Consider the following 27,215-nt stretch of genomic DNA (forward strand, 5'->3'; position numbering starts at 1 on the left):
CATCCATACATACTTATAGTAGATTTCTCTACTAACTCCACTCACACTCCCTTACACTTATAGCTTTACCTACTCCCATTTGTCCATGCCTCTACATTAGGCCATAGACTTAATTCTACAAGCAAAGCTTATCTTATACTAACAACTCTTAACAACTTCAACTCCAAATTATTTAGCTTACCAACTAACTAGTTTCTTTTAATCTTCTTGTTGTGTAACTTTAGTTACACAACCCAACTTACTTGGACTTCATGTTGTCCACGTCGGTCTTCTTGTTGTTCCTCCGTTTCTTGCATGCCAAGCTTTCTTCTTCCACTTCTAGGTGACTCCTTCGTCACTTCTTCATTCTTCTTTTCTTGTGTGGCAAGCTTCCTTGCTTCCGCTTCCGCTTCTTCTTCTCTTGGAGGATTTAATCAAGGTTCAATCTCAACACTTTGTCGAACCATTTATGGGTCTAGTAACAAAGCAGTTCCTTGTATTTTTTTTTTTGTTATGTTCTTTTGCAATGAAGTCTGTATCTGTATTCATAGTATTTGTACTCGAACAAGAAACAGTAGAAGGAATGTCAATACATCTCTGTTTTAAACACTTGTCACTGATTTGGGCCGATGACAATGATATGGTGTGGAACAGTGTAGGTAATTTCGCAAATGGAATATTTTAACCGTAAACGAAATGGAGAAAATCAAACCAAATAGTAAGTAGTAACTGTAAAGAATCAAAACTTATAGTAAGACCTCTCTCCTTATCAAGTTCCTATCTTAAAACAAGTATGAAACCAAAAGCTAAGTGGAGTACAATTGGTGGAGAATTTTAGAGCCAAAAGAACCAGAAGTAATTCTGTGCACAGTTGTATCCAAATCCCTGTACTCTACTCCAGTATCAGACTTTAAGTAGTAGTCTTTCTTGTCTTCTGGTCTAAACCAGGCAATCCTGTCGCGGATGTCTCTGACGGTTTGGTCTGATCTAAAAAGAATCCATACCTGTATCCCAGATTCACCATCGTTCAAAATGATTTCTAGTTCTACTGTACTAGTAGTAATAGGAACAGGGGATAACTCTTCTTCAACAACATCCTTATCCTTTCCATTTTCCTGCTCATATAACCACAAGACAAAATAAAAATCCTAAGCAAACAGAGAAGGTTAATCCAAAAGAAAAAACCATCAAGAGATAAAGGAATATTAACAATGTATGTAACTAAACGAAGATTGGGAACAGAATAAAAGCATTTTAGGAACAGAAGGTTACATACATCCACTTGAGACGATGCATCTTCTGGAACAACCGCAACCGCACGACGATGATCCTCCGCAACTGTCAAAGGGTAAAACTGCGACGCCAACTGCACCTCAATGTCTAAGATCTCTTGACTAAGAAGCAAAGAAAATTCCTCCGCGTAATCGTCTACTGATCGAGATCCTTGGCGCAAGTTTTGTAGCCTTGGGAACATATTAGTACGATCAAACCTATTACCCCGATGTTGTACTTCTTCTGCGGACGGGGTACCATCCGCTTCGGTCGATCCATCCTCGGAAGGCTGTCTCCTACGATCACGTTGCTGGAGATACACTGATTCGGCGAGCTCACGCATCGAGTTATGGATTGTAGCTTGAATGTGCAAGCAGAGTTCTCCTCAACTCCTCCCACTCATTCGTTGGTTGATCCTTTGCAGCTTGGTTTGTTCGCCTTGGAGCCATTTAATGGAATTTGAATAATGTTGAATGTGAAAAAAAATTCGGCTGGAGGAAGATGAACTTAAAAGCTCTTGATAATATTCAATAGAAGGTATCTTTACATGGTAGATTCCTGTAACGACCTAAGCTTATCAACTAACGATGAGGATTATCTCTATATTAACTAAATCCAAATAATAAAAGGAAAATTAAAACCGTTGCCAAAAAAAAAAAAAAAAACAAAACGTCCAGCTCTCGGTTTGGTTTAATAAACCGAGTTGTCAAGAATACAATTAAGATGCGCTGCATCAAACAGCTCCTGTCTCGGTCGGGTCAGCATTACTCGAACTGCACAAGTTTTTTAGCGATCCTGAAAGAAAAGGAAAGAGATAATTTTTTTTGGTGCAATAAGGGGACTAGGGGAGAGATATAATACTCTAGAAACCAACGTTCAGCGCAAATGTTTCTTCCTCCGAGTACTCATAGTCTTTGAAAAATTTGACGGTTTTGGTTTACATTCCACTAGAAGTGTTCAAGCTAAGCTATTGCATCTTCTCTAGTCATCTTTACAAATGAACCGATGTGTTCTTCCTTGACCTCAGCAGATTCCTCGTCCCTGAGCGGCTAGGTTTCTGTAGGAATTCCACTCTCCTGAATGTTTTGAATCAACATTGAGTTCTACTCTTTCTTTCTTTTTTTTAAAAACAAACAGAGAATGGCAACTCAAAGAAAGACTGTCAGGAGACGATAGGTTGTCAAATGTCTCTGGACTCCTATCTGTGCTTAGTTTCTCACATTCTGCTTTAACCATATATAAGCTTATATTTTTAATTTTTTTATACGTGTTTTTGCATTGAAAGATTATTGAACAGGAATCTGAAGTTGGAGGAAAACTCTGTGAGCTCGACTCATACGAGCTTATCGAGATTATCTCTGGAGCTTCTGCACTTGAAGCCGCTAAATAAGCACATCCTCCTTGTTTTTGCGTTAAACTTGGCTTTTGATTGTTGTTTCAATCCTCTGTATCTTTATATTTCATCAATCATAGTAAGTAGTAACCCTAAAGAATCAAAACTACAGTATGACCTCTCTCTTCCTTATCAAGTTCCTATCTCAAAACAAGTAAGAAGATGCTCTGTTCTACGTTTTTCCCTTTTTTTTATACAAGGCAAGAAACCTTTCTATACATCTGCGTGTTTCATCAATCGATGGAAACTGTAAACCAAACCAAAAGCTAAGTGGAGTACATCTGGTGGAGAATTGTAGAGCCACGAGAACCAGAAGTGATGCTGTGTACTGCTGTATCCAAATCCCTGTACTCTACTCCAGTATCAGACTTTAAGTAGTAGTCTCTCTTGTCTTCTGGTCTAAACCAGGCAATCCTGTTGCGGATGTCTCTGACAGTTTGGTCTGATCTAAAAAGAATCCATACCTGTACCCCAGATTCACCATTGTCCAAAATGATTTCTAGTTCTACTGTACTAGTAGTAGTAGTAGTAATAGGAGCAGGGGATAACTCTTCTTCAACATCCTTATCCTTTACATTTTCCTGCTCATATAACCAGAAGATAAAACACAATACTCAGAAGGTAATAAGGAGAAACGCAAAAGAATATTGAGTTCCCTTCTTTTTAAGCTATCCTAAGAAAACAGAAAACACCATCAAGAGATACAGAATATTTACACCTTATGTAACTAAAATCCACAACGGTAAATTCTGTTTTGAGCTTAAAAGCTATTAACATGCACAATTTGAGAAAGCAAGCAAGACCATAGTAAGAAAGTGCAGAGGTACAGAAAGTTACATACATCCGCTTGCGACGATGCCACGGTGGCGTTTCCTGTATCGGTCGAGTCAGCTTTACTGGAACTGCGCAAGTTTAGATATGTAAGTTTAGCTGATTCATACTAAGCATACTCTAAAAACCAACATTTAGTGGTTTACCTAGAAGAGCTCCCGGTCTCGTCTTCTTCCGAGTAATTTTTGTTTGGGGAACCATGTGAAGCAAGAACCTGCGATGATTCTTCCAATAGAAAGGAGAAGGCTTCCTCTACATTCCAATTGCTCAGTGTAAGGTACACGGTTGCAACCTCTCGTGTAACTCCATCAGCCAGTTCGAGGAATGAATGGATGAGTTCATCCTTCCATTGTGAACGTTGCTCCCGCGAACTCTTACGTGAATCTTCCCTAGTCTGTGTAGGACTTGAACTTTCCTGAATCTGGATGTCGAAATGCAAGAAGTGTACGCATCAACATTGAGTTCCATTCTCTTTAAGAAAACACAGAGAAGATTATGTTTTGAGCTTTAGCTTTTATCATAACCAACAGACTACCTTCACATGAGATTTAGCTCCACTAGCTTCTTCGAGTGACTTTATCCTTGAATCTTCGTCAACAGCCTTACCCTTCAACACAAATATTCAGAACGTAATATGGAGAAGTGCAAGCAAGCAAGCAAGCAGTGTACCAACGACATTGAGCTCCGTTCTTCTAAAAACTATCGTATGAAAACAGAGAAGACCAGTCAATCCAAAGAAAGATCATCAAGACAATAAAATAATTTTAACTCCTCTTGTCTTATGTATCTATGATCTGCAATGTCAGTTCCGGTTTGAGGTTAAACCTTTTAACATACACAACTCGATAAAACAAGCAGGACCATAGTAAAAAGTGCAGAGGAAAAGAAGGTTACATACATCTGCCTGAGACCGCGCAATTTCAGGATTAGCTTCTGCGTAATCTCCAAAGAAATAACTGATGGCGTCTTCTTGATTCCACTCGCCGTAATCGAGGCAAGCTTGTGCGTCTTCTCGAGACGCTACAATAACCACATCGCGGAATGATTTGATAATTTTTTCTTTCAGTCGAGACAGTTGGTCTTCAGGCCAACTCATCAGCTGCCTCGAACTCATACTTGACGGCACAGCCACAGCAGATTCCTTAACGGGACTTGTACTTTCTTGAATCTGAATGAACAAATGGAAGCAGTACATACATCAACACTGAGAAGGGCAATTCAAAGAGAGACCAGCCATCAAGAAAACACAAGCAAGTGAGAAGGTTACGTACAGCTTCTGTGTAATCTCCAAAGAAATAACTGATGGCGTCTTCTTGATTCCACTTGCAATGACTGAGGCAAGCAATGGCAGCGTCTCGAGACGCTCCAATATCCACTTTGAAGAATGATTTGATACTTTCCTCTTTCCACTGAGACAGTTGCTCTTCAGGCGCATTCGTCAGCTGACTTGAACTCACACTTGACAGCGTCCCCTCAGCAGATTCCTTAACGAGCGAAAGTTTTTCTTCCCCATCTTGAACAAGACTTGTACTTTCTTGAACCTGAATGAACAAACCATATGCATCAACAATGAGAAGGTTATGTTTAAGCTTTTATTAGCAAACACATATCAATAGAACAGCAAGCTTTAAGGATACCTTCATGTGAGATGACACCATTGGAGGTATAGCTTTAGGGACTTGTTCTTCACTGCAGAGACATGAAAGAGACTTTGTTCAAGATCAAGAAAACGACTTTTTTATCATTCTCCATCAACAAACAATAACAACTAAACCCTAAAATCAAGAAAACGACAAACAAAGAAACAGTAAAACCCTAAAATCAAGAAATTACCGAATCAATTCCACTAACGTCCCCACCGCCGCAGACGTTTCATCATCCTGTGAGTACTGCTGCGAATTCAACCGCCCAAGCTTGCGATTCACCTTCCTCTGAGAAGGCGTCGGACGGCGCTCGTCGCAGAACTGCAAGACGGCTCGATCTAAATCCCAATCGTTGCGCTCGAGGTACGAGGTCGCGTCTTGTACATCCGATCCAACGGCGAAATTGATGAACTGTACGATAAGTTCGTTTCTCGATTGCGAACCCGTGGTCGTCGATGGAAGTGGCGATTGAACCTCCGAACGAGATGATTTCTCTTTCTCCGGCGGAGGTTCAACCGCGAGAGACGGCAAGTTCAACGTTTTGCTGCGGCAAGCCTCCATCGCTGCGTCCAAGTCCCAATCGAATCCTTCGAGGTAAAAGATCGCTTCTTCTCTGCAAACTCTGAGTTCGTCGCCGATCCGTCTCGCCCGATCAGTCATCGTCGGCGGCGAAAGGCGTTCGTTGTAAATTTGGGCGGGGTTTTTTTTTTCTTTGGCCTTTTGCTATTAACGAGGTTGTTTTATAGTGCTCTGTAAAACCACGTCGTATACCAATAAACTTCGAAGTTGTAACGAATAATATTGACTGAACAACATTAGTATATTAATTACTAGGGTCACTCCGCCCTACAGGCGGGATGTGTTACATTTATATTTTTCATTACAGATATATGATTGTTAATATGCAAATCCAATGGTAGAGTCATCGGTTCCAGTCGTAAGCAAGGTGGATTCAACAGCTTCACAGACGAATTCTTCAGAGTCAATATCATTAACGGGAATCAGAATCAACAACTTAATTTAGTGCTACTTTTGGAGAGAATGCTTAGCCCTTTACATATCCATGATTCATACACATTAGCTATTTTATATGGACAAAGACTGGTGATTAGAGATAATAACATTACAAAAAAACGTTTAAAGAAAATCATAATGCTTCTCCTTGTCTTTAATGGTGATGTCAAAAATATTAGCAAAATTTTGTCCCAAACAATGCGGTTACAGCTTATAAATTAAAACCAATTGTCGAAAGGAATTGGAAAGCCTGCAAACAGGCCAATTAAAATGGTTAAGATCTCATATCGTTAAGAGGTTTGAGATCATATAGAAAAATCGTTTAATCTTTTTCTGCTAAATTATTTTAAATTTCTATACAAATTTGTAAATATTTAGTTTATTTTCAATAAAAAATGACTTTGTTTCTGGTGGTCTATCCATGCTAGCGGACATTATTTCATTGTTATTTGAAGAATTTGATGTTTTGCAGTGAGTATGCAAGATTGCGAAGTTGATTTATGGCATATAAAATTAGCCAGCTTAATATATGCATACTTAGAGAAGTTCTTTAGTTGAGATAGGAAATTCAAAAATAATTCATTTGCTGTTGGTTATTATACAGAAGAACTGGCTACAGCTCCATGTGGTTATCATTTATAAAAGAATACATAGAATTCATGATGATGAGACAGAAGGAAAAACACCAGAATCAATCATATATCAAGAAATAATGAACACTTCAGTCATCATTGAGCTTCTCCGCTAAGATCTCAACTGAAAGGATAGCAATTGACCTCAACAGCTTCACCCATCTTAAGAAATTTACTTTTTAATCTTTCACCAAAATAGAAGATAATAAAATATATATATCTTTGCCGGGAGTATTATTTTAGATCACAATCCAAACTTTAGTATAAATATATATTTTTCTTCAAATCATTCCATGTAGAAATATTCTTGGCTAGGTAGATCAACAAAACAAAATAAAACAATAGAGGCAGAACCAACGTCAAATATAAAAATACGCAGATGAGAACGTATAAACTACATATAGAATTTAGACTCTAACTTGCAAGCATCTATGGCAAGGAAATTTATATACATTAAGAAAGCAGTCAAACTCCCGCAATAGAAAAAAATGCTGCACTTTTACTGTCTAAGAAGCTAAGAGTAGAAAATAAGAAGTTAACCTTCTCCCCATAGTTGGGATCAACAACAAACTCCTCAATGACAAACTATCGTGTTAAGATATCTCCCTAGTTGCGCAAAATATGATCCTCTTGAACACCATAGAGTTTTCGTGAGGCTCCAGCCTAGTGAGAAATCCAAGCTTTATTTGCTTTGTTGGATCAATAGACTTCTCCAGTTAAGAAGGACAGCTTGTAAGGCTATTTGCAGAAAACACAACTTAAAAGGTAAAACAGTCGCAAATCTCGTACTTCCTGCAGAAAGAGCCTCGAGAGCGTCTTCACCCACTTGTTATGATTCTATCTACCTCTGTTGAGTGGTAACACTTTTATATGCTGAAGCAAATAGATCACCAGCCTAGAAAACTCACAACAGACACATGAATGCATGAGATACATATCCAATGCTTTAAGATAACAGTTTAAATATGTAATTAGCATAATGAAAGTCATGTATAGTCAAGTCACTTAAATTGTACTGACCAAAGATCATCCTAGGGTAGGCTCGTCCTATGGGCGGTATATAATTTACTTGTAATCAAGATTATTATTTTTTATATGATTTGTGGTTTGTGTTTTAGTTTTAGATTTGCAATAGATGTATATGAGATATACTATTTTCTTAATTTAAAATTAACCAAAAAAAACTATTTTTTACTATTAGCATAATCTATATATATATATATATATATATATATATATATTTACGCTACGGGCGTGTTAGTAACCAAAAATACATAAATATATCAGTTAAAAAGTATTTCAAAATGTTTAGCTTACTTAAAATTTAAGGTGATATTAACTTTTATTGTGTATGTTTTGTTATTCTTGTTATAGATCATGATCATCTTAATATTAAAATGTTCATGAATACATAATAGTTTTACATATTTTCTTTGTTTATTCTATTGTAATTATGATAATTTTGATAATAAGTAAAATAATTTTTAATAAAAAAATCTTAGATTATATTTTTTCTTATGAATATTTTTAAAATTTATGTCTTTGATATTATATTATTAATTATGTGCTAAAATATTATTTTTAGTTGATTTCTAATGAAACATTATTTTCATATATATATATATATTTGAAACTATTGTTTTTCATATCGTATTAGTTCTAGTTGTTTTTATCTGAAATAGGAGGTGCAGTTGGACGAATTTTCTTTCAAATGTGTCAACGCTGTGATTTTTTTTTTATTAGGTTAGCATGTGTCATTTGTCGAGAAGAGAGTACATATGTTATGGGAAGTGAGTGTTCTAAATAAGGCATAAGTTAGTGTTTGAACAAAACTACAACATTTCAATTTCATGTTTAGTATTCCACGCTCAGCTCATTTGTCCACCGTCCTCATTTTATTGTGATATATGCAGACTCAAACTTGGAAATATAATAAGAAAAATGCATTCTATGTATATATCAAAACTCAGCCAATTTTAGAGACACATAAGCAATCAAGTTAAATAAAATTCACAATCCAGTAGTGGGTATGGAAAAGATGTAATTGAAATACTCACAAATCACAATCATGCATACTCACACATGATTCTATATCCATAAGTGTTTGCACTAACTGTTGTATCCTTGAGATCAGGACCAGCAACTTTTTAGGGAGCCACAGTAATGAAAAATCAACACCAAGATGTTGAAAATTATTATGAGCTAAATATAAATAGATCTTTTAAAAAAAGGTTCAATAAAAAAAGTTATCTCCCATCTTCTATCCTCTTCTTCTTTTCTCTTCTTCTCTGTTTATTCTGTTTCTCATCTAATTTTTTTTGTTTCTTATCATTTTTTTGTCACAATCCGTCAAGTACAACAATGAGTTTAACAAATCTTTTTCATCACCTTTTTGTGTTATTTATTAAGAGAATGAACTGATGATTTTTTTTTGAAGAAAACCTTCATATTTATAATGGAGGATTAACACAAAGGAAAGAATGAAGAGATTCATTGAATGTGAGAACGTGTGAGAAGTAGAGAGTAGGTATTAATGTGAATGTTAATGAAGATGCATGAACCAAGTTAATTTCCGTAACGGCTCCAGATTAAAGAAGTCTATTCGGCTTCCGACTGACATTGATCGGAATCGTTAGTCCTATTGACAGTTGACTGAACGGGAATTGTTGCTCGACGGCCACTTTCCCTAAGTTTCGTATAACGTTTTTTAGAGAAGATGTATTTGGACCGTAGTAAACACATAAAACCCATTAAATTCAAGAATTAATGAAACATTGACTTTTGATTGACCGTGACACGTGTCGTCACCACAGACTCCGAATTAGTGACATGGAATCTGATGTGGATGGCCTAGGAGTGAAGGAAACCCTCTTTGTTTATTATATTGTAATTATGATAATTTTGATAATAAGTAAAATAATTTTTAATAAAAAAATCTTAGATTATACTTTTTCTTATGAATATTTTTAAAATTTATCTCTTTGATATTATATTATTAATTATGTGCTAAAATATTATTTTTGGTTGATGTCTAATGAAACAATAGTTTCAAATATATATATATATATATATATATATATATATATATTTGAAACTATTGTTTTTCGTATCGTATTAGTTCTAGTTGTTTTTATCTGAAATAGGAGGTGTAGTTGGACGAATTTTCTTTCAAATGTGGCAACGCTGTGATTTTTTTTATTAGGTTAGCATGTGTCATTTGTCGAGAAGAGAGTACATATGTTATGGGAAGTGAGTGTTCTAAATAAGGCATAAGTTAGTGTTTGAACAAAACTACAACATTTCAATTTCATGTAAGAACATGTTTAGTATTTCACGCTCAGCTCATTTGTCCACCGTCCTCATTTTATTGTGATATATGCAGACTCAAACTTGGAAATATAATAAGAAAAAATGCATTCTATGTATATATCAAAACTCAGCCAATTTTAGAGACACAGAAGCAATCAAGTTAAATAAAATTCACAATCCAGTAGTGGGTATGGAAAAGATGTAATTGAAAATACTCACAAATCACAATCATGAATACTCACACATGATTCTATATCCATAAGTGTTTGCACTAACTGTTGTATCCTTGAGATCAGGACCAACAACTTTTTAGGGAGCCACAGTAATAAAAAATTAACACCAAGATGTTGGAAATTATTATGAGCTAAAGATAAATAGATCTTTTAAAAAAAGGTTCACTAAAAAAAGTTATCTCCCTCTTCTATCGTCTTCCTCTTTTCTCTTCTTCTCTGTTTATTCTGTTTCTCATCTCATTTTTTCTGTTTCTTATCACTTTTTTGTCACAATCCGTCAAGTACAACAATGAGTTTAACAATTCTTTTTCATCACCTTTTTGTGTTATTTATTAAGAGAATGAACTGATGATTTTTTTTTTGAAGAAAACTTTCATATTTATAATGGAGGATTAACACAAAGGAAATAATGAAGAGATTCATTGAATGTGAGAACGTGTGAGAAGTAGAGAGTAGGTATTAATGTGAATGTTAATGAAGATGCATGAACCAAGTTAATTTCCGTAACGGCTCCAGATTAAAGAAGTCTATTCGGCTTCCGACTGACATTGATCGGAATCGTTCGTCACCGGTGAAACCGTTGGATTTCTATTGACAGTTGACTGAACGGGAATTGTTGCTCGATGGCCACTTTCCTTAAGTTTCGTATAATGTTTTTTAGAGAAGATGTATTTGGACCGTAGTAAACACATAAAACCCATTAAATTCAAGAATTAATGAAACATTGACTTTTGATTGACCGTGACACGTGTCGTCACCACAGACTCCGAATTAGTGACATGAAATCTGATGTGGATGGCCTAGGAGTGAAAGAAACCCTTCTTTATATATATAGATTAACGTTTCATATTTAATTTAATACACACTTATAGGGAAAATATGGTTACAATGCTCTAACTACAAACTTCAAGTCTCGTATGCAATCCGTACAACTAAGATTAGTGTGTGTGATTTTAATGGTATTCCTACGAGTGAGTGATTGAGGGAACTTAATTTTAAACCAAAAAAAGTTTCACACAATACAAAATTCATATATAAGCAAGTATACGGAACTTAAAATAAAATAAAAATCATTGATTCAGCCCATTGACTTCTAGATCTTGTGAAAAAAGCAAGATGGCTCGTTGAAACTTGAACAAGAAACATGTGTATCTTCTTGTTGATGATAATGCAAGTCACAGGGGAATCATGTTTACAGTGATTTTTTTTTTTTTTTTGTAACTGTACAGTGATTTTATTGCAGTACGGTACTTGAGCAATTGCCCCAAAAATGTGTCCCTAATTAAACCTGTAGAACTAAGAAGCAAGAGGTGTGTTGTAGTTGTATATAAACAGTAAAAAGTTGAGAAACAACCCAAAAAAAAAAGAGTTTATATTGATAATTCATATATATACACACTCTCACTCAATGAAAAATGTTGAGAAGAAAACCCCCGAGAATATAAATATATATATGGGTGCAAATAAAACCACACTTTCTTTTCATTTTATAACTCTATTTCCTATAAGTTGCAACCAGGCGAACATCTTCTTCTTCAAGTTTCTGCTCCTCAATCTCTATAAGTCTCGCAAACACACCGACCAAAGGGGCAGTATTGTACGTACAAGCCTCGGTTTGAACGTAATTATCCCTCCGGTCAAAAAATTCATCTCGGTCATCAGGTCCTCCGACCAAAGCCCCAACTAAAACACTTGGATTAGGCTCGGACCGTCCGTACCAATAATCATACCCTTGAGTGCATCCAATGAACCCTTTGTAATCTTTATAAGAAGCGATCGATGCACCTCTATGATGAACCCTAGTCGGATATTTTGGACCGTATCCGACTAGGTAACTTGTTTTCATCGGGTTTGATCCTAAAATGTAGTCTATTTGCGACTTGGCAAACACGAGCATCTCATCAGGAGTAACAGTTCCTTCGTGGCATTCGAGATCGGAGTTTGCTTTACGGAGGTGGTCTGAATACACTGTCAGGAGGAAAGATGCTGTGGAAACGTATTGCATGTTGTTCCATTGCCGGACATAGAGTAAACCGGCTGGAGTTCGTTGGACATTTGTGCCGTTGATGTTTTTGTTTAGAATTGAGCATAGGTAATGATCGGCTTTTGACTTGTATTGCTGTAGGACTTTAGAATGTTGCTTGTGTTTGTCTTCTTTTATCAACTGAAAAATGAGGGAGCAAATTAAACGGTTAAGCTAGTTAATGAAAAAGAAACTAAAATTAATTAAAAGATTGTAACATCAACACTTCAACTTTTTTTTTTGTCAACACTCCAACTATTCATGTAATTCTGATAACAGAGAAACGAATACTTTGCCCTAACTTGTGGCTCAAATAAAATCTAGAGAACTGCAAAGATGGTCAACATTTATTTAACAACATGATGAAACACTATAACAAAAATTTTAAAATTAAGGAATTTACTTTAAGTAAAACATACTAAAATTAATTTTAACCTCTAAAGTCTAAATCTTTAGTATGTTTTGTGTGCAATAACACTGGATTTTCTAATTAGCCGCAAACTATTAGTACTTGTGTAGTAGCACAAAACTCGAGTAAACATTGTTGACTATTTACGCATATGCTTTAGCAAGTAGGTTTGGAATCACGTGCCGTATAACAGAACCATTTAAAGACACGTACCCGGTTAGAGGAACAGAAGCACGTGACTTTTAGTTCTGTTTCTGCCTATAACTAACTTTTCTTAAAAGAAATTGTGAATATTTTAAAACTTTTTCAAAATCATTGTGTTGTATACAAAGAGAAAGTATGTGAATAGTTGTGTGGGGGATACCTTACTTTGTGTTATAACGTGGGGAAGTTAAAGCTTGATAATAATCCCTTCACTTAACGCAATAATATGATTCTAATTTAACTTTTATGTTGGACCGTTTATTTGTTTAAATGATGCAATAAAACATTAGTCCTACAAATACTCATCTAATCAAGTTCAAACCCTTTGAACTTGGTTATGAAATATTGCTAGTTCGTAATAACAATAAATCAATGAGTAATAAAATACTAACCATGGAAGCGAGGAGTTGAACACCAGCGAACTTGACGTCCCAGCTGAACTCAGACATGGCCCAAGAAAGGCCACCGAGTTGGTGCGCCATGTCAACCACATAACTCATATAGTGATCATTGTCGGTGGCTCGATAAAGCCATGTGGCACCCCATAAAAGCTCGTCCATGTAACCACTCACCGAGGCATAATAACTTTTTACAACACGTAGACTCTCATCATATTTTCCTCTGTACTTGTCTCCAAACTCAAACAACTACACCAAAACCATAAATGTGTAAATAAAAATGTCGGTTGCAACTGTAACATTTTAAAACATTAAATAAAATTAAAATGTGTTTGTACTTGTTGGGCATGGTGCAAGAGAAGGTGAGAGTAATGTGGATTGGTTGTGCGGAATACGATCGAAGCTGCAGCCATAGCCGCGGCTGTTTCTCCGGCCAGATCTGATCCAGGATTATTCTCGTCGATCTTGAAAGCTCGCCGTGAAGTCGTCATGTCCTCCGGTCTCTGCCAACAGTAGTGGTCAGTGTCACCGTCGCCTACTTCGGCCCATAGAACATTTGGGCTTGTGTGAGCCTTGATGAAGTAATCGGTTCCCCATTTGATGGCTTCAAGCGCGTGAGATAGCTCGCCGATGGAAGCGAGTGAGTCACCGTACTCTATTACACTCCAAGACAGCATTGTCACCGTGAAAGCCATCGGAAGTCCGAATTTAACATGGTCTCCGGCGTCATGATATCCTCCCACTAAATCCACCTTTATAACCAAGATTAAATTTTGGAATTAAAGTCACATCAGCTATTAGTTCGCTAGAAAAAAAAACTGTAGTAGAAGTATAAAAAATTTTAAATCAACAATATTTCAATACTTACCCTTAAGAAAAAGAGGAAAAATACATTTTGTTTAATTAAACAGTAATTATAATTAAAAACTTAAACGTCACGTCACAGAGTAAATGAACGATAAATCATAATATTAACTAGCTTATTACTATATTAAGTATTAACGTACAATAGTTTTTTTTCTTCTCAAGTCTTTTCAAAACTAATGATAGTAAGGTAAATTAAGTTTGAATTTTAAAAGAAAAGACAACATTTAATGATTTGAGTTTGTAACAGAAGCTAACCCCTTGCTCTAGACCGTCGGTGAGACCGGAGTGATCACGCCACGTCACGCGCTGGTTGTACGGAAGTCGACCTGATCTTTGAGCTTCGAAGTAGAGTAAGCTCTTAGACAATGCTTCACCATAGTCGAACCCTCCAACCTCTGTCTCTGAAGAAACACCGATCAACGATATGGCGGAGGAGATAGTTATCAGAAGGAGAAAATGCCATCGGCTGTGTCGGTGAATCTCCATTACAGTTATTTTTGTGAATCTCTCTCTCTCTAGAAGCCTCTGTTTGGGAATGAAAGGAGAGAGAGAGAATGCGATGGACTCTCTCACTAGTCTCTCTCTCTCTCTGCTCTTCACAGGGGCTATTTGAAAGCAGTCTGGAGTTGTGGAGGAGAGAGAGATGGCGTGACTCTCTTTTTTTATGGTAACTTTTTATTTGTTAAATATGAAAATTTTCAACATATATGAGATGACACTTTTGCTTTTTCAACATAGTGGTAATGGTCTTTATGTGCGTAATTTATGCAGCTAGTTATTGCTTTCCTTGTGCAAATCTCGACGAATTATTATTGCATATTAACACTTTAACGAACAAAAAGTGCATATGAACACTAGTAACATACTATTTTGTGGTACTTTTTGAAATTCAAAAACATAGACATTCCTAAGACTGTTACTCATTTTCAAAAGTAATTACTTCTATTTCATAATAAATTGTTTTTTGAAGTATTTTGTTTTAAAAGATAAGTTGTTTTATTACATTTATGAATTTTTTTACATTTGTTGGATAATGTATAGTTAGTTATAATTTTCATGATCGACTGAATTGTAGTTAATATATACTCATCTGTTATTAAAAGATTCGTGTTATAGTTTTTTTATACTTATTAAGAAAACATATAAAATTATATTTTCCAATACATTGTTTTTCTTAATTAATTATTTACAATAACTTTTAACCAATGAAATTTTATTAAACACAATTTTTTTTTTTGAAAAGTACAATTTTTCATTAATTTATGTATTGAAAATGTAAAAAATGTACTTTTTTGAAACAAATTTTTTTTCTAAAACATAGATCTTTTAGGAACGGAAGTAGTATATTTTATATTGTATTATATATATATATATAGTTAATATATGTGATTTTAAGTAAAGGGAGGAAACAGGTTGACAAAAAAAAATGTAAAGGGATGAAATATAATAATTTCTTAATTAGCGATCTTGTGGAGATTTAAAAAAAAAAAAAGTAAAGAAGAGGAGTCAGTTGAAGAACGAGAAAGTGTAACAGTTAGAGGCTGTATGGACTCCGTGTCTTCGTTAGATACTTTGCCTAATTGTAATGATTACAGGTCTCCATGAAACGGTCCAATTAATTAGTAGAGTAATTATTACAACTTAATTGGGAATCTGTGATACTTAAGAAAAAAAGAAATTTTGAAAAATCGTACAATTTCGTTTTCAGGTAGAGGATCTTTTCCCGGACTGTGTAGGCCGCTGCTGTGCAAGGGATATCATTCTAAAATTATCCCATTCATATATCATAACGAAAGAATTACGCCACGAGACAGTTTTGAGTTTATTATTATATAGTGAGACAGTTTATGCTACTAATGTACTTTTTTCTAACCAAACATATTTTTAGTTTGAAACTAACTCAATAACTTTGTAATCAACTGTCATACGCTGACTACAGATAATATCTATTTTTTTGTGGGATTTAACTACAACTATTCATTTATTAATCTAATGATCAAAATTCACCAGAGACAAAGTGGGTCCTTCTATATTTCTTCTTAGTCTTCCTCTTTCCAAATGCTTCATTTTTTCTAAATTAAAATCTGATTCTTCGGATATTTTTTAAAATAAGATTGATATATAATCATTGTCTTCATTACTCAATCTATCTTTTAAGATATGTCAAGTTGTATTTCTGGTGTCGGTGTAACAGTGGTGTATGCGACGGCGACGTCAATGATGGAGACTTTAATGTAGATGATGAAGCTCTCCTCCTCCACGATTCCAGCGAGGAGAAGGATCGATAAACTTCTAGTAGTAGCTCTCCTCCTCCATGATTGAAACCGCCATGAAGCTCATATCCACCACAATCAAAGCTCCAAGCCACTGTGAGAGCACTGTATAAGTCTTCTTCTCCCCTCCCCCCTTGCGCTTTGCTCCTACTATGTGACCGCCGGCGAATCACACCGGAGTTCATTCTTGATCAATATATTTTTAGTCGCAATCGTTGAACATGATTGATCCGACTTTCTTCTTACTGCGATTTGGTCCTTTAGCTTTTGATTAATCATGATTTTTGCCCCAAACATTTACAAATACACATATTTTTTTCTCTGATTTTGGCTCAAACATTTTAATCATGATAATTAAATTATGCTATCTTTTTACATTTGTTCAGTCAATTCATACACACTTTTTTTTTGTTTTATCTTCACAGGAAGAATTCATTAAGGTGGACAATATGTAAGGAAGAAAGGCTGAACGCCCTTCTGTGCATGCGGATATGTAAACCGATGTACAATCAGGTCGCACACACCCTTTTGTACATGTGGATATGTAAAATGATGTACACATATATATCACTAAAACATTGTACATGTTGAAATTTCAAATGAGATTTGTACTTTTACTAGCTATAATCTTCTCATCTCCGCAACAACCAAATTAAAATGAATCACATCTCATCTATATATGATTTGAGTAATATATGACATAGTTCAAATGTGTACCGTTGTTTGGCTTTAAGAGGTGATAATTATTCTTATTTGAAGTGTAATTTTAGCAATATGTATACATTTTTACCATGGCATAAAATTACTCATCTTGATCTACAAGTTTCAAGACGTGTACTTCGACTTAGAAGTGAGATAGCAGAAATATGTGTACACATTACCATAATATCACACTACCTAATTGGATAATTTAACCATCATGTACAATGATTCACTTGTATAATTTTACTATCATGTACAATGATTTACTTGTATCACTCTACCTAATTGCAAGTTTCAAAATGTGTACAACCATATATGTCCATGTATACACACAAATTTTACTATCATGTACAAAGATTCACTTGTATATTTTTGTCCACGTGTATACCGATGCATAGACACCCACATGTAGGACCAATTTTTGCTTTTGAGCAAGAATAACAAACAACATGTGTATACACTTTGTGACGTGTACACGTGTATAAACTTGAACAAATTAGAAGTTGAGTTATTTTCATTGCAGGGCAGTTTTAAGACAAATGGACATGTTATTTTGTGTACACGTGTACATTGAAAATGAACCAATATATGTTAATAAGTTGTATACATACTAAACAATACCAAAATACATAATAAATAGATCAAGTCAAATTGAAAATGGTGTACATGACACTAGGTGCATACATGATTTTGTGTTTTATTCATATCTAATGATTTTTAGTTTTGATTTTAGTTCATTTAATTCATTTTCCAATGCATTTAAGAATTAATTATTTGCATATATTGCCCAATTTCATTAACAGAGAGTTGTAGTACCTAATTTGTTAATTTTGAGCTTAATCAAATAGACAATTTATTTTGTACATGACAATAGGTGTACACGTGATTTTGTTCGTTATGCATACTCTAATGATTTTTAGCTTTGATTTTAGTTCATTTAATTTATTTTCCAATGCATTTAATTATGTGCATATATTGCTTAATTTCAGTAACAGAGGGTTGTAATAGATAATTGGTTAATTTTGAAATAAATCAAAGAAACATTTTGGAAAACGTTAAGGACCAAAAGTGCACAATTAATAAGTTTTGGGTTAAAAACAAAATTATACAAAACGTTAAGGACCAAAGTGTTAAAAAGCCAAAAGTGGCCATTGATGTTCCCGAGCTTCTACAGTGTCGTGACAGTGAGAGAGATGAGGTAACGACGCCAGAAATATTGTTGAAACGCAAAGGAATAGATTACGAGATGAACGTGTCGGAGAAGATGACAAGGAAGACTACGACAGATCTGGGCTTTGGCGAAGTAGGAGAAGACGAGAAGTTTATGCGGCAAGAGCTTTGTTCATATAAAAAAAATAGGAGATTCTGTCAGGTGACGACCGCTCAACTTCTTTATATTCATCATCTTTAATCATTAAAACCATTATAACAAAGAGAGAAAGAGAAAAGTTGTTTATGTGTTACAGAGAGAGAGAAAAAATTGTACGATTCATTTAGTGTCAAGAATGCACCTAGTTAAGAAATAGTTAGCTTATAGTTTTAAAAAACTACCTTGGGAGCAACAACTGTCCTATAGTGTAATAAAAAACTCAAAACTGCCTTGCAATGAAAATAACTCTATCATAATTTTGACTGAGAATTTCCAATTGTATACTAGAAAATAGTATTATTACTCTTATTTTCAGGAGTCACTATTATTTTTTCAATGCTCTACATTTCACCAGTGTACTTCACTATTCACTATACACTTACCTACTTTTTTTTCTTATGTCAACAGCATTCATCAAATCATGAAATAAGACAGGACTTGAAGAATTGGAATAACACAGAAACTTAAGAAGGCGATGTTCACTAACGGAAAGATCACATTAATAAGTTTTTAATTCTTGATATACAAAGGTTTGAGTAGCTAGTTTTCCAAAAACACCACGTTCAGGGACTGCAATAAAACGACTGAAGCCAATCACACAACATTATTTTCAATTATCACATCTGAGATACTATTAAAAACTATGATGTGGACCAATTGTAGTATGTTTCAACCCAGCTTCTATCCCTGTATCTACGAATATTAATATGAAAACTTTTAAATATGTAAAGAAAATATGATGGATCTTAAACTTAATAATAATAACGTCATATATTTTGTCGACAAAATTAATCTTCATGTTTATGATCGAGCTGGATATCTTAGTGTAGTTTCCCCACCAAAATTAACAAAACCGAGAGGGGGTATACCACTAAGAGACATCTACACGTGTGCAAGTTCCTACAACCATAAATCTCGCAGTAACTCAGTTTTTTCATAGTTTACTACTATAATGACCGGTTTGAACGGTTTACTTTTTTTCCCGAGCACCGACATTTTGACGTGGACCCATCATTTGTTAACCTCGAGCCTCGACCGACAACTTGGTGTGATTAGTCAGATTAGCGCCACTAAGCATGGAGACGCAAGTTTTGATAAGTTGTTAACGGGGAACATGTGTTTATTTGTTTATCATTAAACTACTACACATCACCTTTCATATGCATAATTGACAATCATAAAACGAAGTTTATATTTTCGGGACATCTAAGAAATTGCATTAAAAATGAAAATTTCGAAAATTTTATGTTGTTTGAGAAGTAATTTTCACAGTAAAACAAATAAACTCACAGTGAATTGATTTTCTCCCAGTAAAATAAACGGGAGAAACAAACTGTTTTTTTTTTGCGGTAGAACTAAATATCTATTGCACTGTATTATTTCAAGAATGACATGTTTACAAAAGTAAAATCGTGTAAAACAATTTAACTCGTGTGGAAGCACCGTAGACTAATTAATAGTTAAGGTTTAAAGACTTCTACACCCAAACCTGAGGTTCAAATCCTAGACTATATAATTTCTTGCAGATTGTGCGAAGTCCAGGTTTCAATTCGGAGAAAACGACTTATTAAACAATTACGCAGACTATGGAAGAAAGACTTACAAGGGATCTTCAACAAGATGCAAGTAAATCCGATCAGGCATAGGTCTTCATAAGACGGCTCAGGTGATGGAGTTAGACGTAGATCCTCGTAGGTTGTCGAATCGTCTATGTAATCTTTTTCATAATTGCAATATCATAATAAATCAGCGTTAAAAAAACAATTTAACTCGTAATTGTGTTTTTGTGTAAGTGTGATGTTATAGCTGTTTAAAAGCAACTCACAATCTTGCAAGGTTTTGATTATTTTGAATAAACGATATCCAAACTCATGGGTTAATAAGACATACTACTAAACTTTGATTTCTGTTAATATTATAGGAAGACTTATCTATATGCTTACATAAGATCTATATATATATATATGTTGTTATTTTTAATTCTAAATGATATAATGAAAAATACATTGCAAGTAATTTCTATTTCTTCTACTAAAATAAATATTGTTATTTAATATTTCTATATATATATTTAGAGAATAAATTTACATAAGAGCATCTATAAACTATTGTATTTTTCCTTTAAAAACTATTGTTATTCTTTTTTCAAAAAAACTAGTTATTTTTATTTTAAATGTTATTATGAGTAGAAAAATGTTATTATGATAGGGAGAACTTAAGAGTGATATTTTCTATATTTATATTTAGAGAAAAAATATCATTTTTATTTAAAATAAAATAGAATAATATTAAAATATACTATATTATTGTTCTATTAATTTATTATATAGTTTTTATTAGGAAAAAATCAAAATGCAAAATTTCAATGGTGTAAGGTTGTAAGCAAATTTTTTGCCATTTGGTGTGTGGGTTCGTGCAACGCGCCGGAAGCAATCCTGCTCGATTAACTCCAAATCTAAGGAAATTAATAATGCTGTCGTTGGTAGGTCCCACATTTTCATTCCGTCTTCCAAAAAAACTCAAGTATTATCAAATGATTGGGCGCCATGTGTCTCCTCTTGGCAGAAGTTTCGCGAGCACATTACCGACGACCTCAAACTCCAAGTCTCCAACGAAGCTACACTATTCCACCTACGATCGTAATTATAAAGATACTTTGATGCATTAATTAACTTGTTATTCGAGACTTATTATACAGCGACTTCCGTTTACCATGCACGGTTAGCTGATTTGGTGAGTGGTGTTTCTTCTCAGGGGAGATTGAGTTTTCTCTAAGTCTCTAAGTTCGAAAATATTTTGTACCTTTCAGAAAATATGGTGTACGGGTTTCACATATGTGCTACAAAATGCTCGATTTGTGACGTTAGCAAATCAAATACCTGAACTTTCCTTGCACATAATCTCCAAAGTTCATTCACATTTAAGTCACTGGATTTATAAGATCGTGATGTTCACGAAATGAAGTCGATCGTTACCACCATGCATGGTGATTGCCCACATTGATCAAACTTCCTTTTGCTTACTTGTTTCCTCGCGGCATCTCCTTGTCTTTTCACCTATCGAAACTAATGGTCTTAATCAAATGCTCAAACCTCTTCAATTAAGGTTGGTGATGTTAAGTTGGTAGGATGAGATAAATCAAGATCCAGTCGATGAATGGAATTCTATACTTCTTTCTTTTCTCTCACCCACTCGCTTGAATCCATGCAGAATAGTTGGTGACTTGAATAAAAAAATATACTGCCTTTTAATAAATGCATGATATTCCATTTAATGTACTAATCATTTCCTAATCTTATAGTTAAGAAACAACTTAATGACCAGACCTGTCAGATCTTTATGTAAAGAGTCTTTGTACAAAGCAAAGCTAAAGAGAAGAATTTTCCTAGATCGAATCTTTTTAGACGTTCCAAAATTTCATAATCTCCCACCGACGGTCCTACCACCTTCACTATCACATTTAACAAACGTGCAGAAACCAATTAACAAAATTGTTACTGCTACCATTTGGGTGGGAAAATGACTTAGTTCCCGGGACTGGCCCTTGGCTAACTCCCAAGGTAATCATATGAGCGTGTAAGTTTTTCTTATATAATTATCAAATAGGCATTGGTCCACAGATTCTTCCGCATGAGAACCGAAACCAACTTAAATTAGTCACATGATTCACAGATCCATACTCGTGATTTTGAAAACCATATTAATACGCAAATTTCACTTATTGACACTTAGGAGCTTATGCATTATTATAACCAGCTGAGGATTTCTTAATTTCTTTAATTCACTGTGGGTCGTGCCATGTAGACCGCCAACTAGCCTATGATACATGCTTTTTGTCTTGCTCCTAACCGATTCGCTTTTAGATTTGTCCATGCCGTGCCTTCCTTGTAAAGAATGAGGCAAAAACCTTAATTGATAAATTTAAATATATTAGTTATTATCATAACGCAACTGATTTTAATATAATATAAGAATATTATTCAGTTCAATTTATTATTCCTTAATCCTTACATTTCATAATAAACTATTTGACAAGTAACTCACCTTTAAAACATTCTTTATTCACTGAAAATTAAAATGAGTAATGATTTAATATCTGCAAAACTTAAAAATAATTAGTAACCAAAATTGTAATATACAGTACTATATAATAAAAAACCGTTCGACATCACAATTAATCTCTTTGCTTCATTTTGTTAATGTTGCTCACCAGGTTGCTCTCCGGTTCTCCTCTGTAGTGTATATTTGGTGAGGCTTCTTGGAGCTAGCTCCAATTTTTGGTGTTAGCGCGCACTGAGGCGGTGGTCTTGGATCTCCCTTAGATCATTGGAATGATGGACCATCGAGGGAGACTCGTGTGAAGATGTGTCATCCCATCATCGATTTCGGACTCTCTGATTCGGTTCGGTGGGCAGATCTTTGGTCCTTGTTGAAGGTGTGGAAGGTTGATAATAGGATGTGGCTCTCTCTGCTCCCGCCTTCTCTTGTGGCTCACATTTTTTTTTAAGTCAAGCTGAATAATCGTAACTTCAAGTGCTCATCGGCTATCCAGTAAGCATGTTCGGATTTCTTTGGGATATGTGTGTTTCGAAGCTCTAGGTTTTCGGTTTCTTGCTCTTCTGGTGGTTGTTGCGAGAGCCGAAGTCCAGTGACTAGGTTCAAAACTGTGTGGGACAAAACAAATTATTTGGAGTAGCGCTGTGGGCAAGCCGATTTCTATCAAAGCATGGTCTCATGTATCATCAAAATTTCTTTCTCCTGTGACAATGCTTCTTTGGTCAAGTTTTTGCTTCCATATTCTAGTTAGCCATGTTTTAGTTGATGTCTATTAGCATTTGAAGTTATTGGTTTCTTTCTTCTCGTTGTTGTTTTAGATTTCATTTCATTCTACTATTAATTACCTCTGTATTTCTGTCAAAAATTAAAAACTTTTGCTAAAATTTAACATTTACGCCAAAAAAAAAACTCTCTGCATAACCATAACCATAACCATAACCATACCATACCGAAGGAAACAAATATTCAATATGTTAATGGGCCGTGTAAAACCAATATTATATTAGCTAAGCCCATTATTACCTTGAGACGACACTGGTCAGTTCTATGTTTTCAAAATAATTTAAATATCTTTCAGCAAAAGTTTTTGAATATTTTTAAAATTTTGTTTAATTTTCTTCTTTCCCACAAGAAAAAAATCTGGTGGGGGGGGAGATGTCGATGGGAAGCGACTCGACATGGGTGGGGAAGAAACCGATCCGGCGCATCGGCGGATTAGCTGATGCTCTCTCCATCGCCTCCGATCTCGGTTACGCCGTCGCTCCTCCTCCCAATGGCTTCTCCGATTCAGTAGCTCTTAAGTTAACCAAGGGTATGAGATAGAACTGAATCTGAATCCGTCATGAATTAGAGAAGATGAATTGTTGTTATCTGAGTGATCATTCATAATTCATATTATTCGGTAGCTTCAGTCAAACAGTTTGGTAAGTGGTGCTCGATCTTGTACACTGCAGGAAGAGTACTTACAAAGCTTGGCGTCTTCGAATGGCGAAAGAGGCGATGATTTGATAAGGGTTTTGAGAGAGTTATCTTCTGTTCAGAGGAAAATTGCAGACTTGCAGGTCGAGCTTCAAGGGAGGAAGGTAAGATATGGACTAAAGATTTTTGAATTTGTCTCAGAGCTGCATGATAACTTTTCATTGTATCTGTAATTAACTTCTTCGTTGGTGGATTCTAGGATGATAAAAATGTGGCTCATTTGACTCATGTGAGTGAAATGCAGAAGAAAATCGAAACTCTCTCAAGGATTACTCAAATATTGAAAGATGTTATACAAAACAAGGTACATAAATTATTCCTTTACCTCTAAAAATCTTCTCTTTTTTAATGGAAAAAGACTCTACCAAGTCTCCAGCTCATTTATCTCTGTTTTCTGCATTTAAGGGGATGAACCTTTTGGTGAACTCCCACTTTACCGTTCTGGAAAATTTAAGAAATTGGAATTGTGGGCAAACACTAGATTCTTTGGAAGTCCTAGGAAAGTTTTGAAATCATCCACCTCTGTTTCTCTTACATCAATTTGTCTATTTATATGGCAGGATCGCATCATTGCTCGTCTCCAACAACCTTATTCACTAGATTGCATTCCAGTTGAAGCAGAATATCAGGTGAGTCACGTCATTTTTGATGGTATTAGCTACTTTGAGGACCAACTAGACCTTTTTGCTCTAACTATCCTGAATTTGATTCGTATCTGGTGTTACACAACTGGAAGAAATAGAATGCTTTGCCTAATAATAGCTTTGTTTTTCAGAAACAATTCTCAGAGTTGCTAATGAGAGCGGCCAGTGATTATGGCGCCTTAACAGCATCAGTGTCTGATTTTCAGTGGAGCCAAAACTTTAAAGAACCTCCTTCAGTCTGGGGGGTATGATAATTTTACTCTCTTTTTGCTTCCATCTTGTTTTTTCCCATTACATCTTTTCAGACATAACTCATGTATTAGTTGCATGTTACATGAGTCAGTTAGGAATAGTTGCATATATTTGTTACATACTAGTTCCATACGTTGTCCATAGTTTGAGAGAACCACTCTGTACTGAGTCACACTATGCCATGCTATCCAGCAAACGATATATATAATCATAGAATGCATTGCAGAAGGGTTCTTTCATATACTAATTGTGTCAAGGCATCAAATTAGATTTCTCTGTTATTAATCTCTTTGCATCAAGAAAGTGTGTCAAATTTACGGAATGTGTTGATGGTTAGTTGATTTTGGTTTTACAATTTTATGGAATGTGATGATGGTTAGTTTGATTTAGGGAATGTGTCGATGGTTAGTTGATCATGCTTCATTATGATTTCAACCTCTTTACAATTTCCCCTCCAGGAAATGTTGCGTCCGATACCGGTGGCACTAGCGTCATGCACGAGATTCTTTGAGGCAATGTCTGCGATGAGAGAATCATTTGCGACTCTTCAAGACCTTAGAGTTGGTAACTCTGCAGCTTCTTTACCAACTACCCCATCACAAAGGGACTCAGATTGTGTGACTCCACCTCAGGGGGTAACAGGTTCAAGCTTCGACGACTTAGCTGTTCAGACCACAAGGAGAGAAGCAGAAGAAGAAGATGGTAATGACTATGAGAATGTTCAAGCTGACCGGAGACTATTTTGGCCTCCTTCGGTTAAAAAGAGTAGCGTTTAATTGGGTGATGTTGCCTCCGCGTGAAGCTTTTAACATCGACAGTGTTCTTATTCTACCAACATCAGTGTCCTTCATGGACACATCTTACCTTCCTTAATGTGCAAACTACAACTATTATTATCAGATGAAGATCATTGTGCCAAAATGTTTTCTTCTCTATAACCGTTTATATGAAAAATGGTTTACACAGCTAACATATTATATTACTTGCTTTTCCTCTTACCGCCTCCTTTCTTTGCTTTCTTCTTTCTATTTTTCTTGATGTCTCTTCCTCCACCTCCTACTTCTCCCATGCCTTTGGACTTGTTCTTGTTCTCGCCGTAATTGTTATATCTGTCATTAGTTCTTGAAGAAGAACCAGAACGTAGTAAATCCTTAACATCAAGAACACCACCCCTGAAATTCCCAAAAGTTGATTTCAAGACTCTTTCCTCAGGCTTACGCTTCTTCTCAGCGGGTTTCTTCCTACTTGTACCACCAAATTGTCCAAAAATCATATTCTGCACAACACACAGTAGCAGGTAGGAGTAGTGAGACTTGGCTTCGTCCTAGAGTGAGATTATCTAAAAACTTAACCTGTTCAAACATCTTTTCTTCTCTTTCTTTCTGTTTCTTCATCTGCACTCGCGCTACACTGAGGGGTAGCCTCTGTTTCCTTTGAGGCTACCAAAAAAAAAGAAGAGGATCATCTAGGAGAATAAAAATCTAACCTTCCCACCAAGTCCAGTGACTTTCTGATTCTCCAATGTTTTCTTATCCTTCCATGTCATATGTGAGCTAGCTAGCTTTTAAACATATAAAGATCAGTTAAGGAGAACATAAGACTTGCATCATCATGTCTGAGTGTCAATGTCTTTCTAAAGTAAGAGAAAACATAATGCAGAGGATCTTAGAAAACTAATTCAAGCCGACACAAGTGGAGCAAGAGAGAACGTTACCAAAGTGCTGAACATCTTTCATGATCTTGCTAAAGCTCAGGTCAGGATCATCAACAGCCTCCATCACGCCTTGTTTGGATCTGAAACAGACGAGACAAAGAAAATTGAGCTGAATAAATCTGAGTTCCTCCTGAAACAGATGTCTATTAGAAACCAGACACGAACATTCCATTCTTTTCAAAGCCTATTTCGTTGTTTAAAACATAGAACCCTTAGTTAAAACTCATTAGCAGCATCCATATAGATTCAATGCATCAATGAGGTACTTACCGGAAAAAGCTACGGCGAAGAAGAGCAAGACTTTCATTGTCGCAGTAAGAAGCAGTGGGGGTCTTCGAACGAATCGTGGAACGCAACAATTGTCTGCTTTGCCTTAAACAGATCTTTTCGCGCTTTATTAGTTGTGTGTATAAATTAAGCTATTTGGTTTGAATAAACAAATTGCGGGGATAGCTCAGTTGGGAGAGCGTCAGACTGAAGATCTGAAGGTCGCGTGTTCGATCCACGCTCACCGCATAC

At 35.3% G+C, this 27,215-nt stretch overlaps 4 protein-coding genes and 1 non-coding gene across 6 annotated transcripts; 2 read left to right on the forward strand and 3 right to left on the reverse strand.

Annotated features, from left to right (window-relative positions):
* Nucleotides 1–2,703: 2,703 nt before the first annotated feature.
* LOC106396219 lies at nucleotides 2,704–5,865 on the reverse strand. The gene is made up of 8 exons (XM_013836558.3): nucleotides 5,309–5,865; nucleotides 5,113–5,164; nucleotides 4,747–5,016; nucleotides 4,374–4,643; nucleotides 4,011–4,082; nucleotides 3,622–3,896; nucleotides 3,486–3,546; nucleotides 2,704–3,225 (listed from the first exon to the last, which is right to left on the reverse strand). Exons 1-8 carry the CDS (start codon nucleotides 5,776–5,778, stop codon nucleotides 2,911–2,913), a joined length of 1,785 nt encoding a protein of 594 aa, XP_013692012.1. The 5' UTR covers nucleotides 5,779–5,865; the 3' UTR covers nucleotides 2,704–2,910.
* Nucleotides 5,866–11,656: 5,791 nt separating this feature from the next.
* On the reverse strand, nucleotides 11,657–14,852 carry LOC106396845 (endoglucanase 11). Its single transcript, XM_013837342.3, has 4 exons — nucleotides 14,463–14,852; nucleotides 13,679–14,092; nucleotides 13,335–13,589; nucleotides 11,657–12,470 (listed from the first exon to the last, which is right to left on the reverse strand). The coding sequence occupies exons 1-4, from the start codon at nucleotides 14,691–14,693 to the stop codon at nucleotides 11,802–11,804; spliced, it is 1,569 nt and encodes a 522-aa protein (XP_013692796.2). The 5' UTR covers nucleotides 14,694–14,852; the 3' UTR covers nucleotides 11,657–11,801.
* An 8,819-nt stretch (nucleotides 14,853–23,671) lies between these two features.
* BNAC04G11720D (AUGMIN subunit 2) lies at nucleotides 23,672–25,977 on the forward strand. Of its 2 annotated transcripts, XM_048754851.1 has the most exons (7): nucleotides 23,672–23,882; nucleotides 24,059–24,190; nucleotides 24,286–24,390; nucleotides 24,647–24,715; nucleotides 24,862–24,975; nucleotides 25,441–25,546; nucleotides 25,615–25,977. In XM_048754851.1, the coding sequence occupies exons 1-7, from the start codon at nucleotides 23,763–23,765 to the stop codon at nucleotides 25,686–25,688; spliced, it is 720 nt and encodes a 239-aa protein (XP_048610808.1). In that variant the 5' UTR covers nucleotides 23,672–23,762; the 3' UTR covers nucleotides 25,689–25,977. The 2 variants fall into 2 exon arrangements, with proteins under 2 accessions (XP_048610808.1, XP_048610807.1); XM_048754850.1 differs by having other exon boundaries at nucleotides 25,441–25,977.
* On the reverse strand, nucleotides 25,848–26,800 carry LOC106391870. The gene is made up of 4 exons (XM_048754852.1): nucleotides 26,697–26,800; nucleotides 26,469–26,539; nucleotides 26,335–26,421; nucleotides 25,848–26,258 (listed from the first exon to the last, which is right to left on the reverse strand). Exons 1-4 carry the CDS (start codon nucleotides 26,758–26,760, stop codon nucleotides 25,962–25,964), a joined length of 519 nt encoding a protein of 172 aa, XP_048610809.1. The 5' UTR covers nucleotides 26,761–26,800; the 3' UTR covers nucleotides 25,848–25,961.
* A 339-nt stretch (nucleotides 26,801–27,139) lies between these two features.
* Nucleotides 27,140–27,212, forward strand: TRNAF-GAA. Its single transcript has one exon. It is a non-coding gene; the product is annotated as a tRNA-Phe (tRNA).
* The last annotated feature ends 3 nt before the right edge of the window (nucleotides 27,213–27,215 follow it).

This window comes from Brassica napus, chromosome C4 (assembly GCF_020379485.1).
Source record: "Brassica napus cultivar Da-Ae chromosome C4, Da-Ae, whole genome shotgun sequence".
Lineage (NCBI taxonomy): Eukaryota > Viridiplantae > Streptophyta > Magnoliopsida > Brassicales > Brassicaceae > Brassica > Brassica napus.

What these genes read in the sequence shown, in the direction of transcription:
- LOC106396219 (XM_013836558.3), bottom strand. Translation starts at nt 5,778, where the DNA reads ATGACTGATCGGGCGAGACGGATCGGCGACGAACTCAGAGTTTGCAGA. An exon ending in TGGTGTCATCTCACATGAAG is followed by an intron (nt 5,017 to 5,112) that starts GTATCCTTAAAG and finishes TTGTTCATTCAG; the next exon opens with GTTCAAGAAAGTACAAGTCT. An exon ending in TTGCGCGGTCTCAGGCAGAT is followed by an intron (nt 4,083 to 4,373) that starts GTATGTAACCTT and finishes TTTGTGTTGAAG; the next exon opens with GGTAAGGCTGTTGACGAAGA.
- LOC106391870 (XM_048754852.1), bottom strand. Translation starts at nt 26,760, where the DNA reads ATGGAGGCTGTTGATGATCCTGACCTGAGCTTTAGCAAGATCATGAAA. An exon ending in GAAAGATGTTCAGCACTTTG is followed by an intron (nt 26,540 to 26,696) that starts GTAACGTTCTCT and finishes TTTAAAAGCTAG; the next exon opens with CTAGCTCACATATGACATGG. An exon ending in AAGAAAAGATGTTTGAACAG is followed by an intron (nt 26,259 to 26,334) that starts GTTAAGTTTTTA and finishes TGTGTTGTGCAG; the next exon opens with AATATGATTTTTGGACAATT.
- LOC106396845 (XM_013837342.3), bottom strand. Translation starts at nt 14,693, where the DNA reads ATGGAGATTCACCGACACAGCCGATGGCATTTTCTCCTTCTGATAACT. An exon ending in CCGACGGTCTAGAGCAAGGG is followed by an intron (nt 14,093 to 14,462) that starts GTTAGCTTCTGT and finishes TTGGTTATAAAG; the next exon opens with GTGGATTTAGTGGGAGGATA. An exon ending in TCTTGCACCATGCCCAACAA is followed by an intron (nt 13,590 to 13,678) that starts GTACAAACACAT and finishes GTTTTGGTGTAG; the next exon opens with TTGTTTGAGTTTGGAGACAA.
- BNAC04G11720D (XM_048754850.1), top strand. Translation starts at nt 23,763, where the DNA reads ATGTCGATGGGAAGCGACTCGACATGGGTGGGGAAGAAACCGATCCGG. An exon ending in AAGATGTTATACAAAACAAG is followed by an intron (nt 24,391 to 24,646) that starts GTACATAAATTA and finishes TTTATATGGCAG; the next exon opens with GATCGCATCATTGCTCGTCT. An exon ending in CAGTTGAAGCAGAATATCAG is followed by an intron (nt 24,716 to 24,861) that starts GTGAGTCACGTC and finishes TTTGTTTTTCAG; the next exon opens with AAACAATTCTCAGAGTTGCT.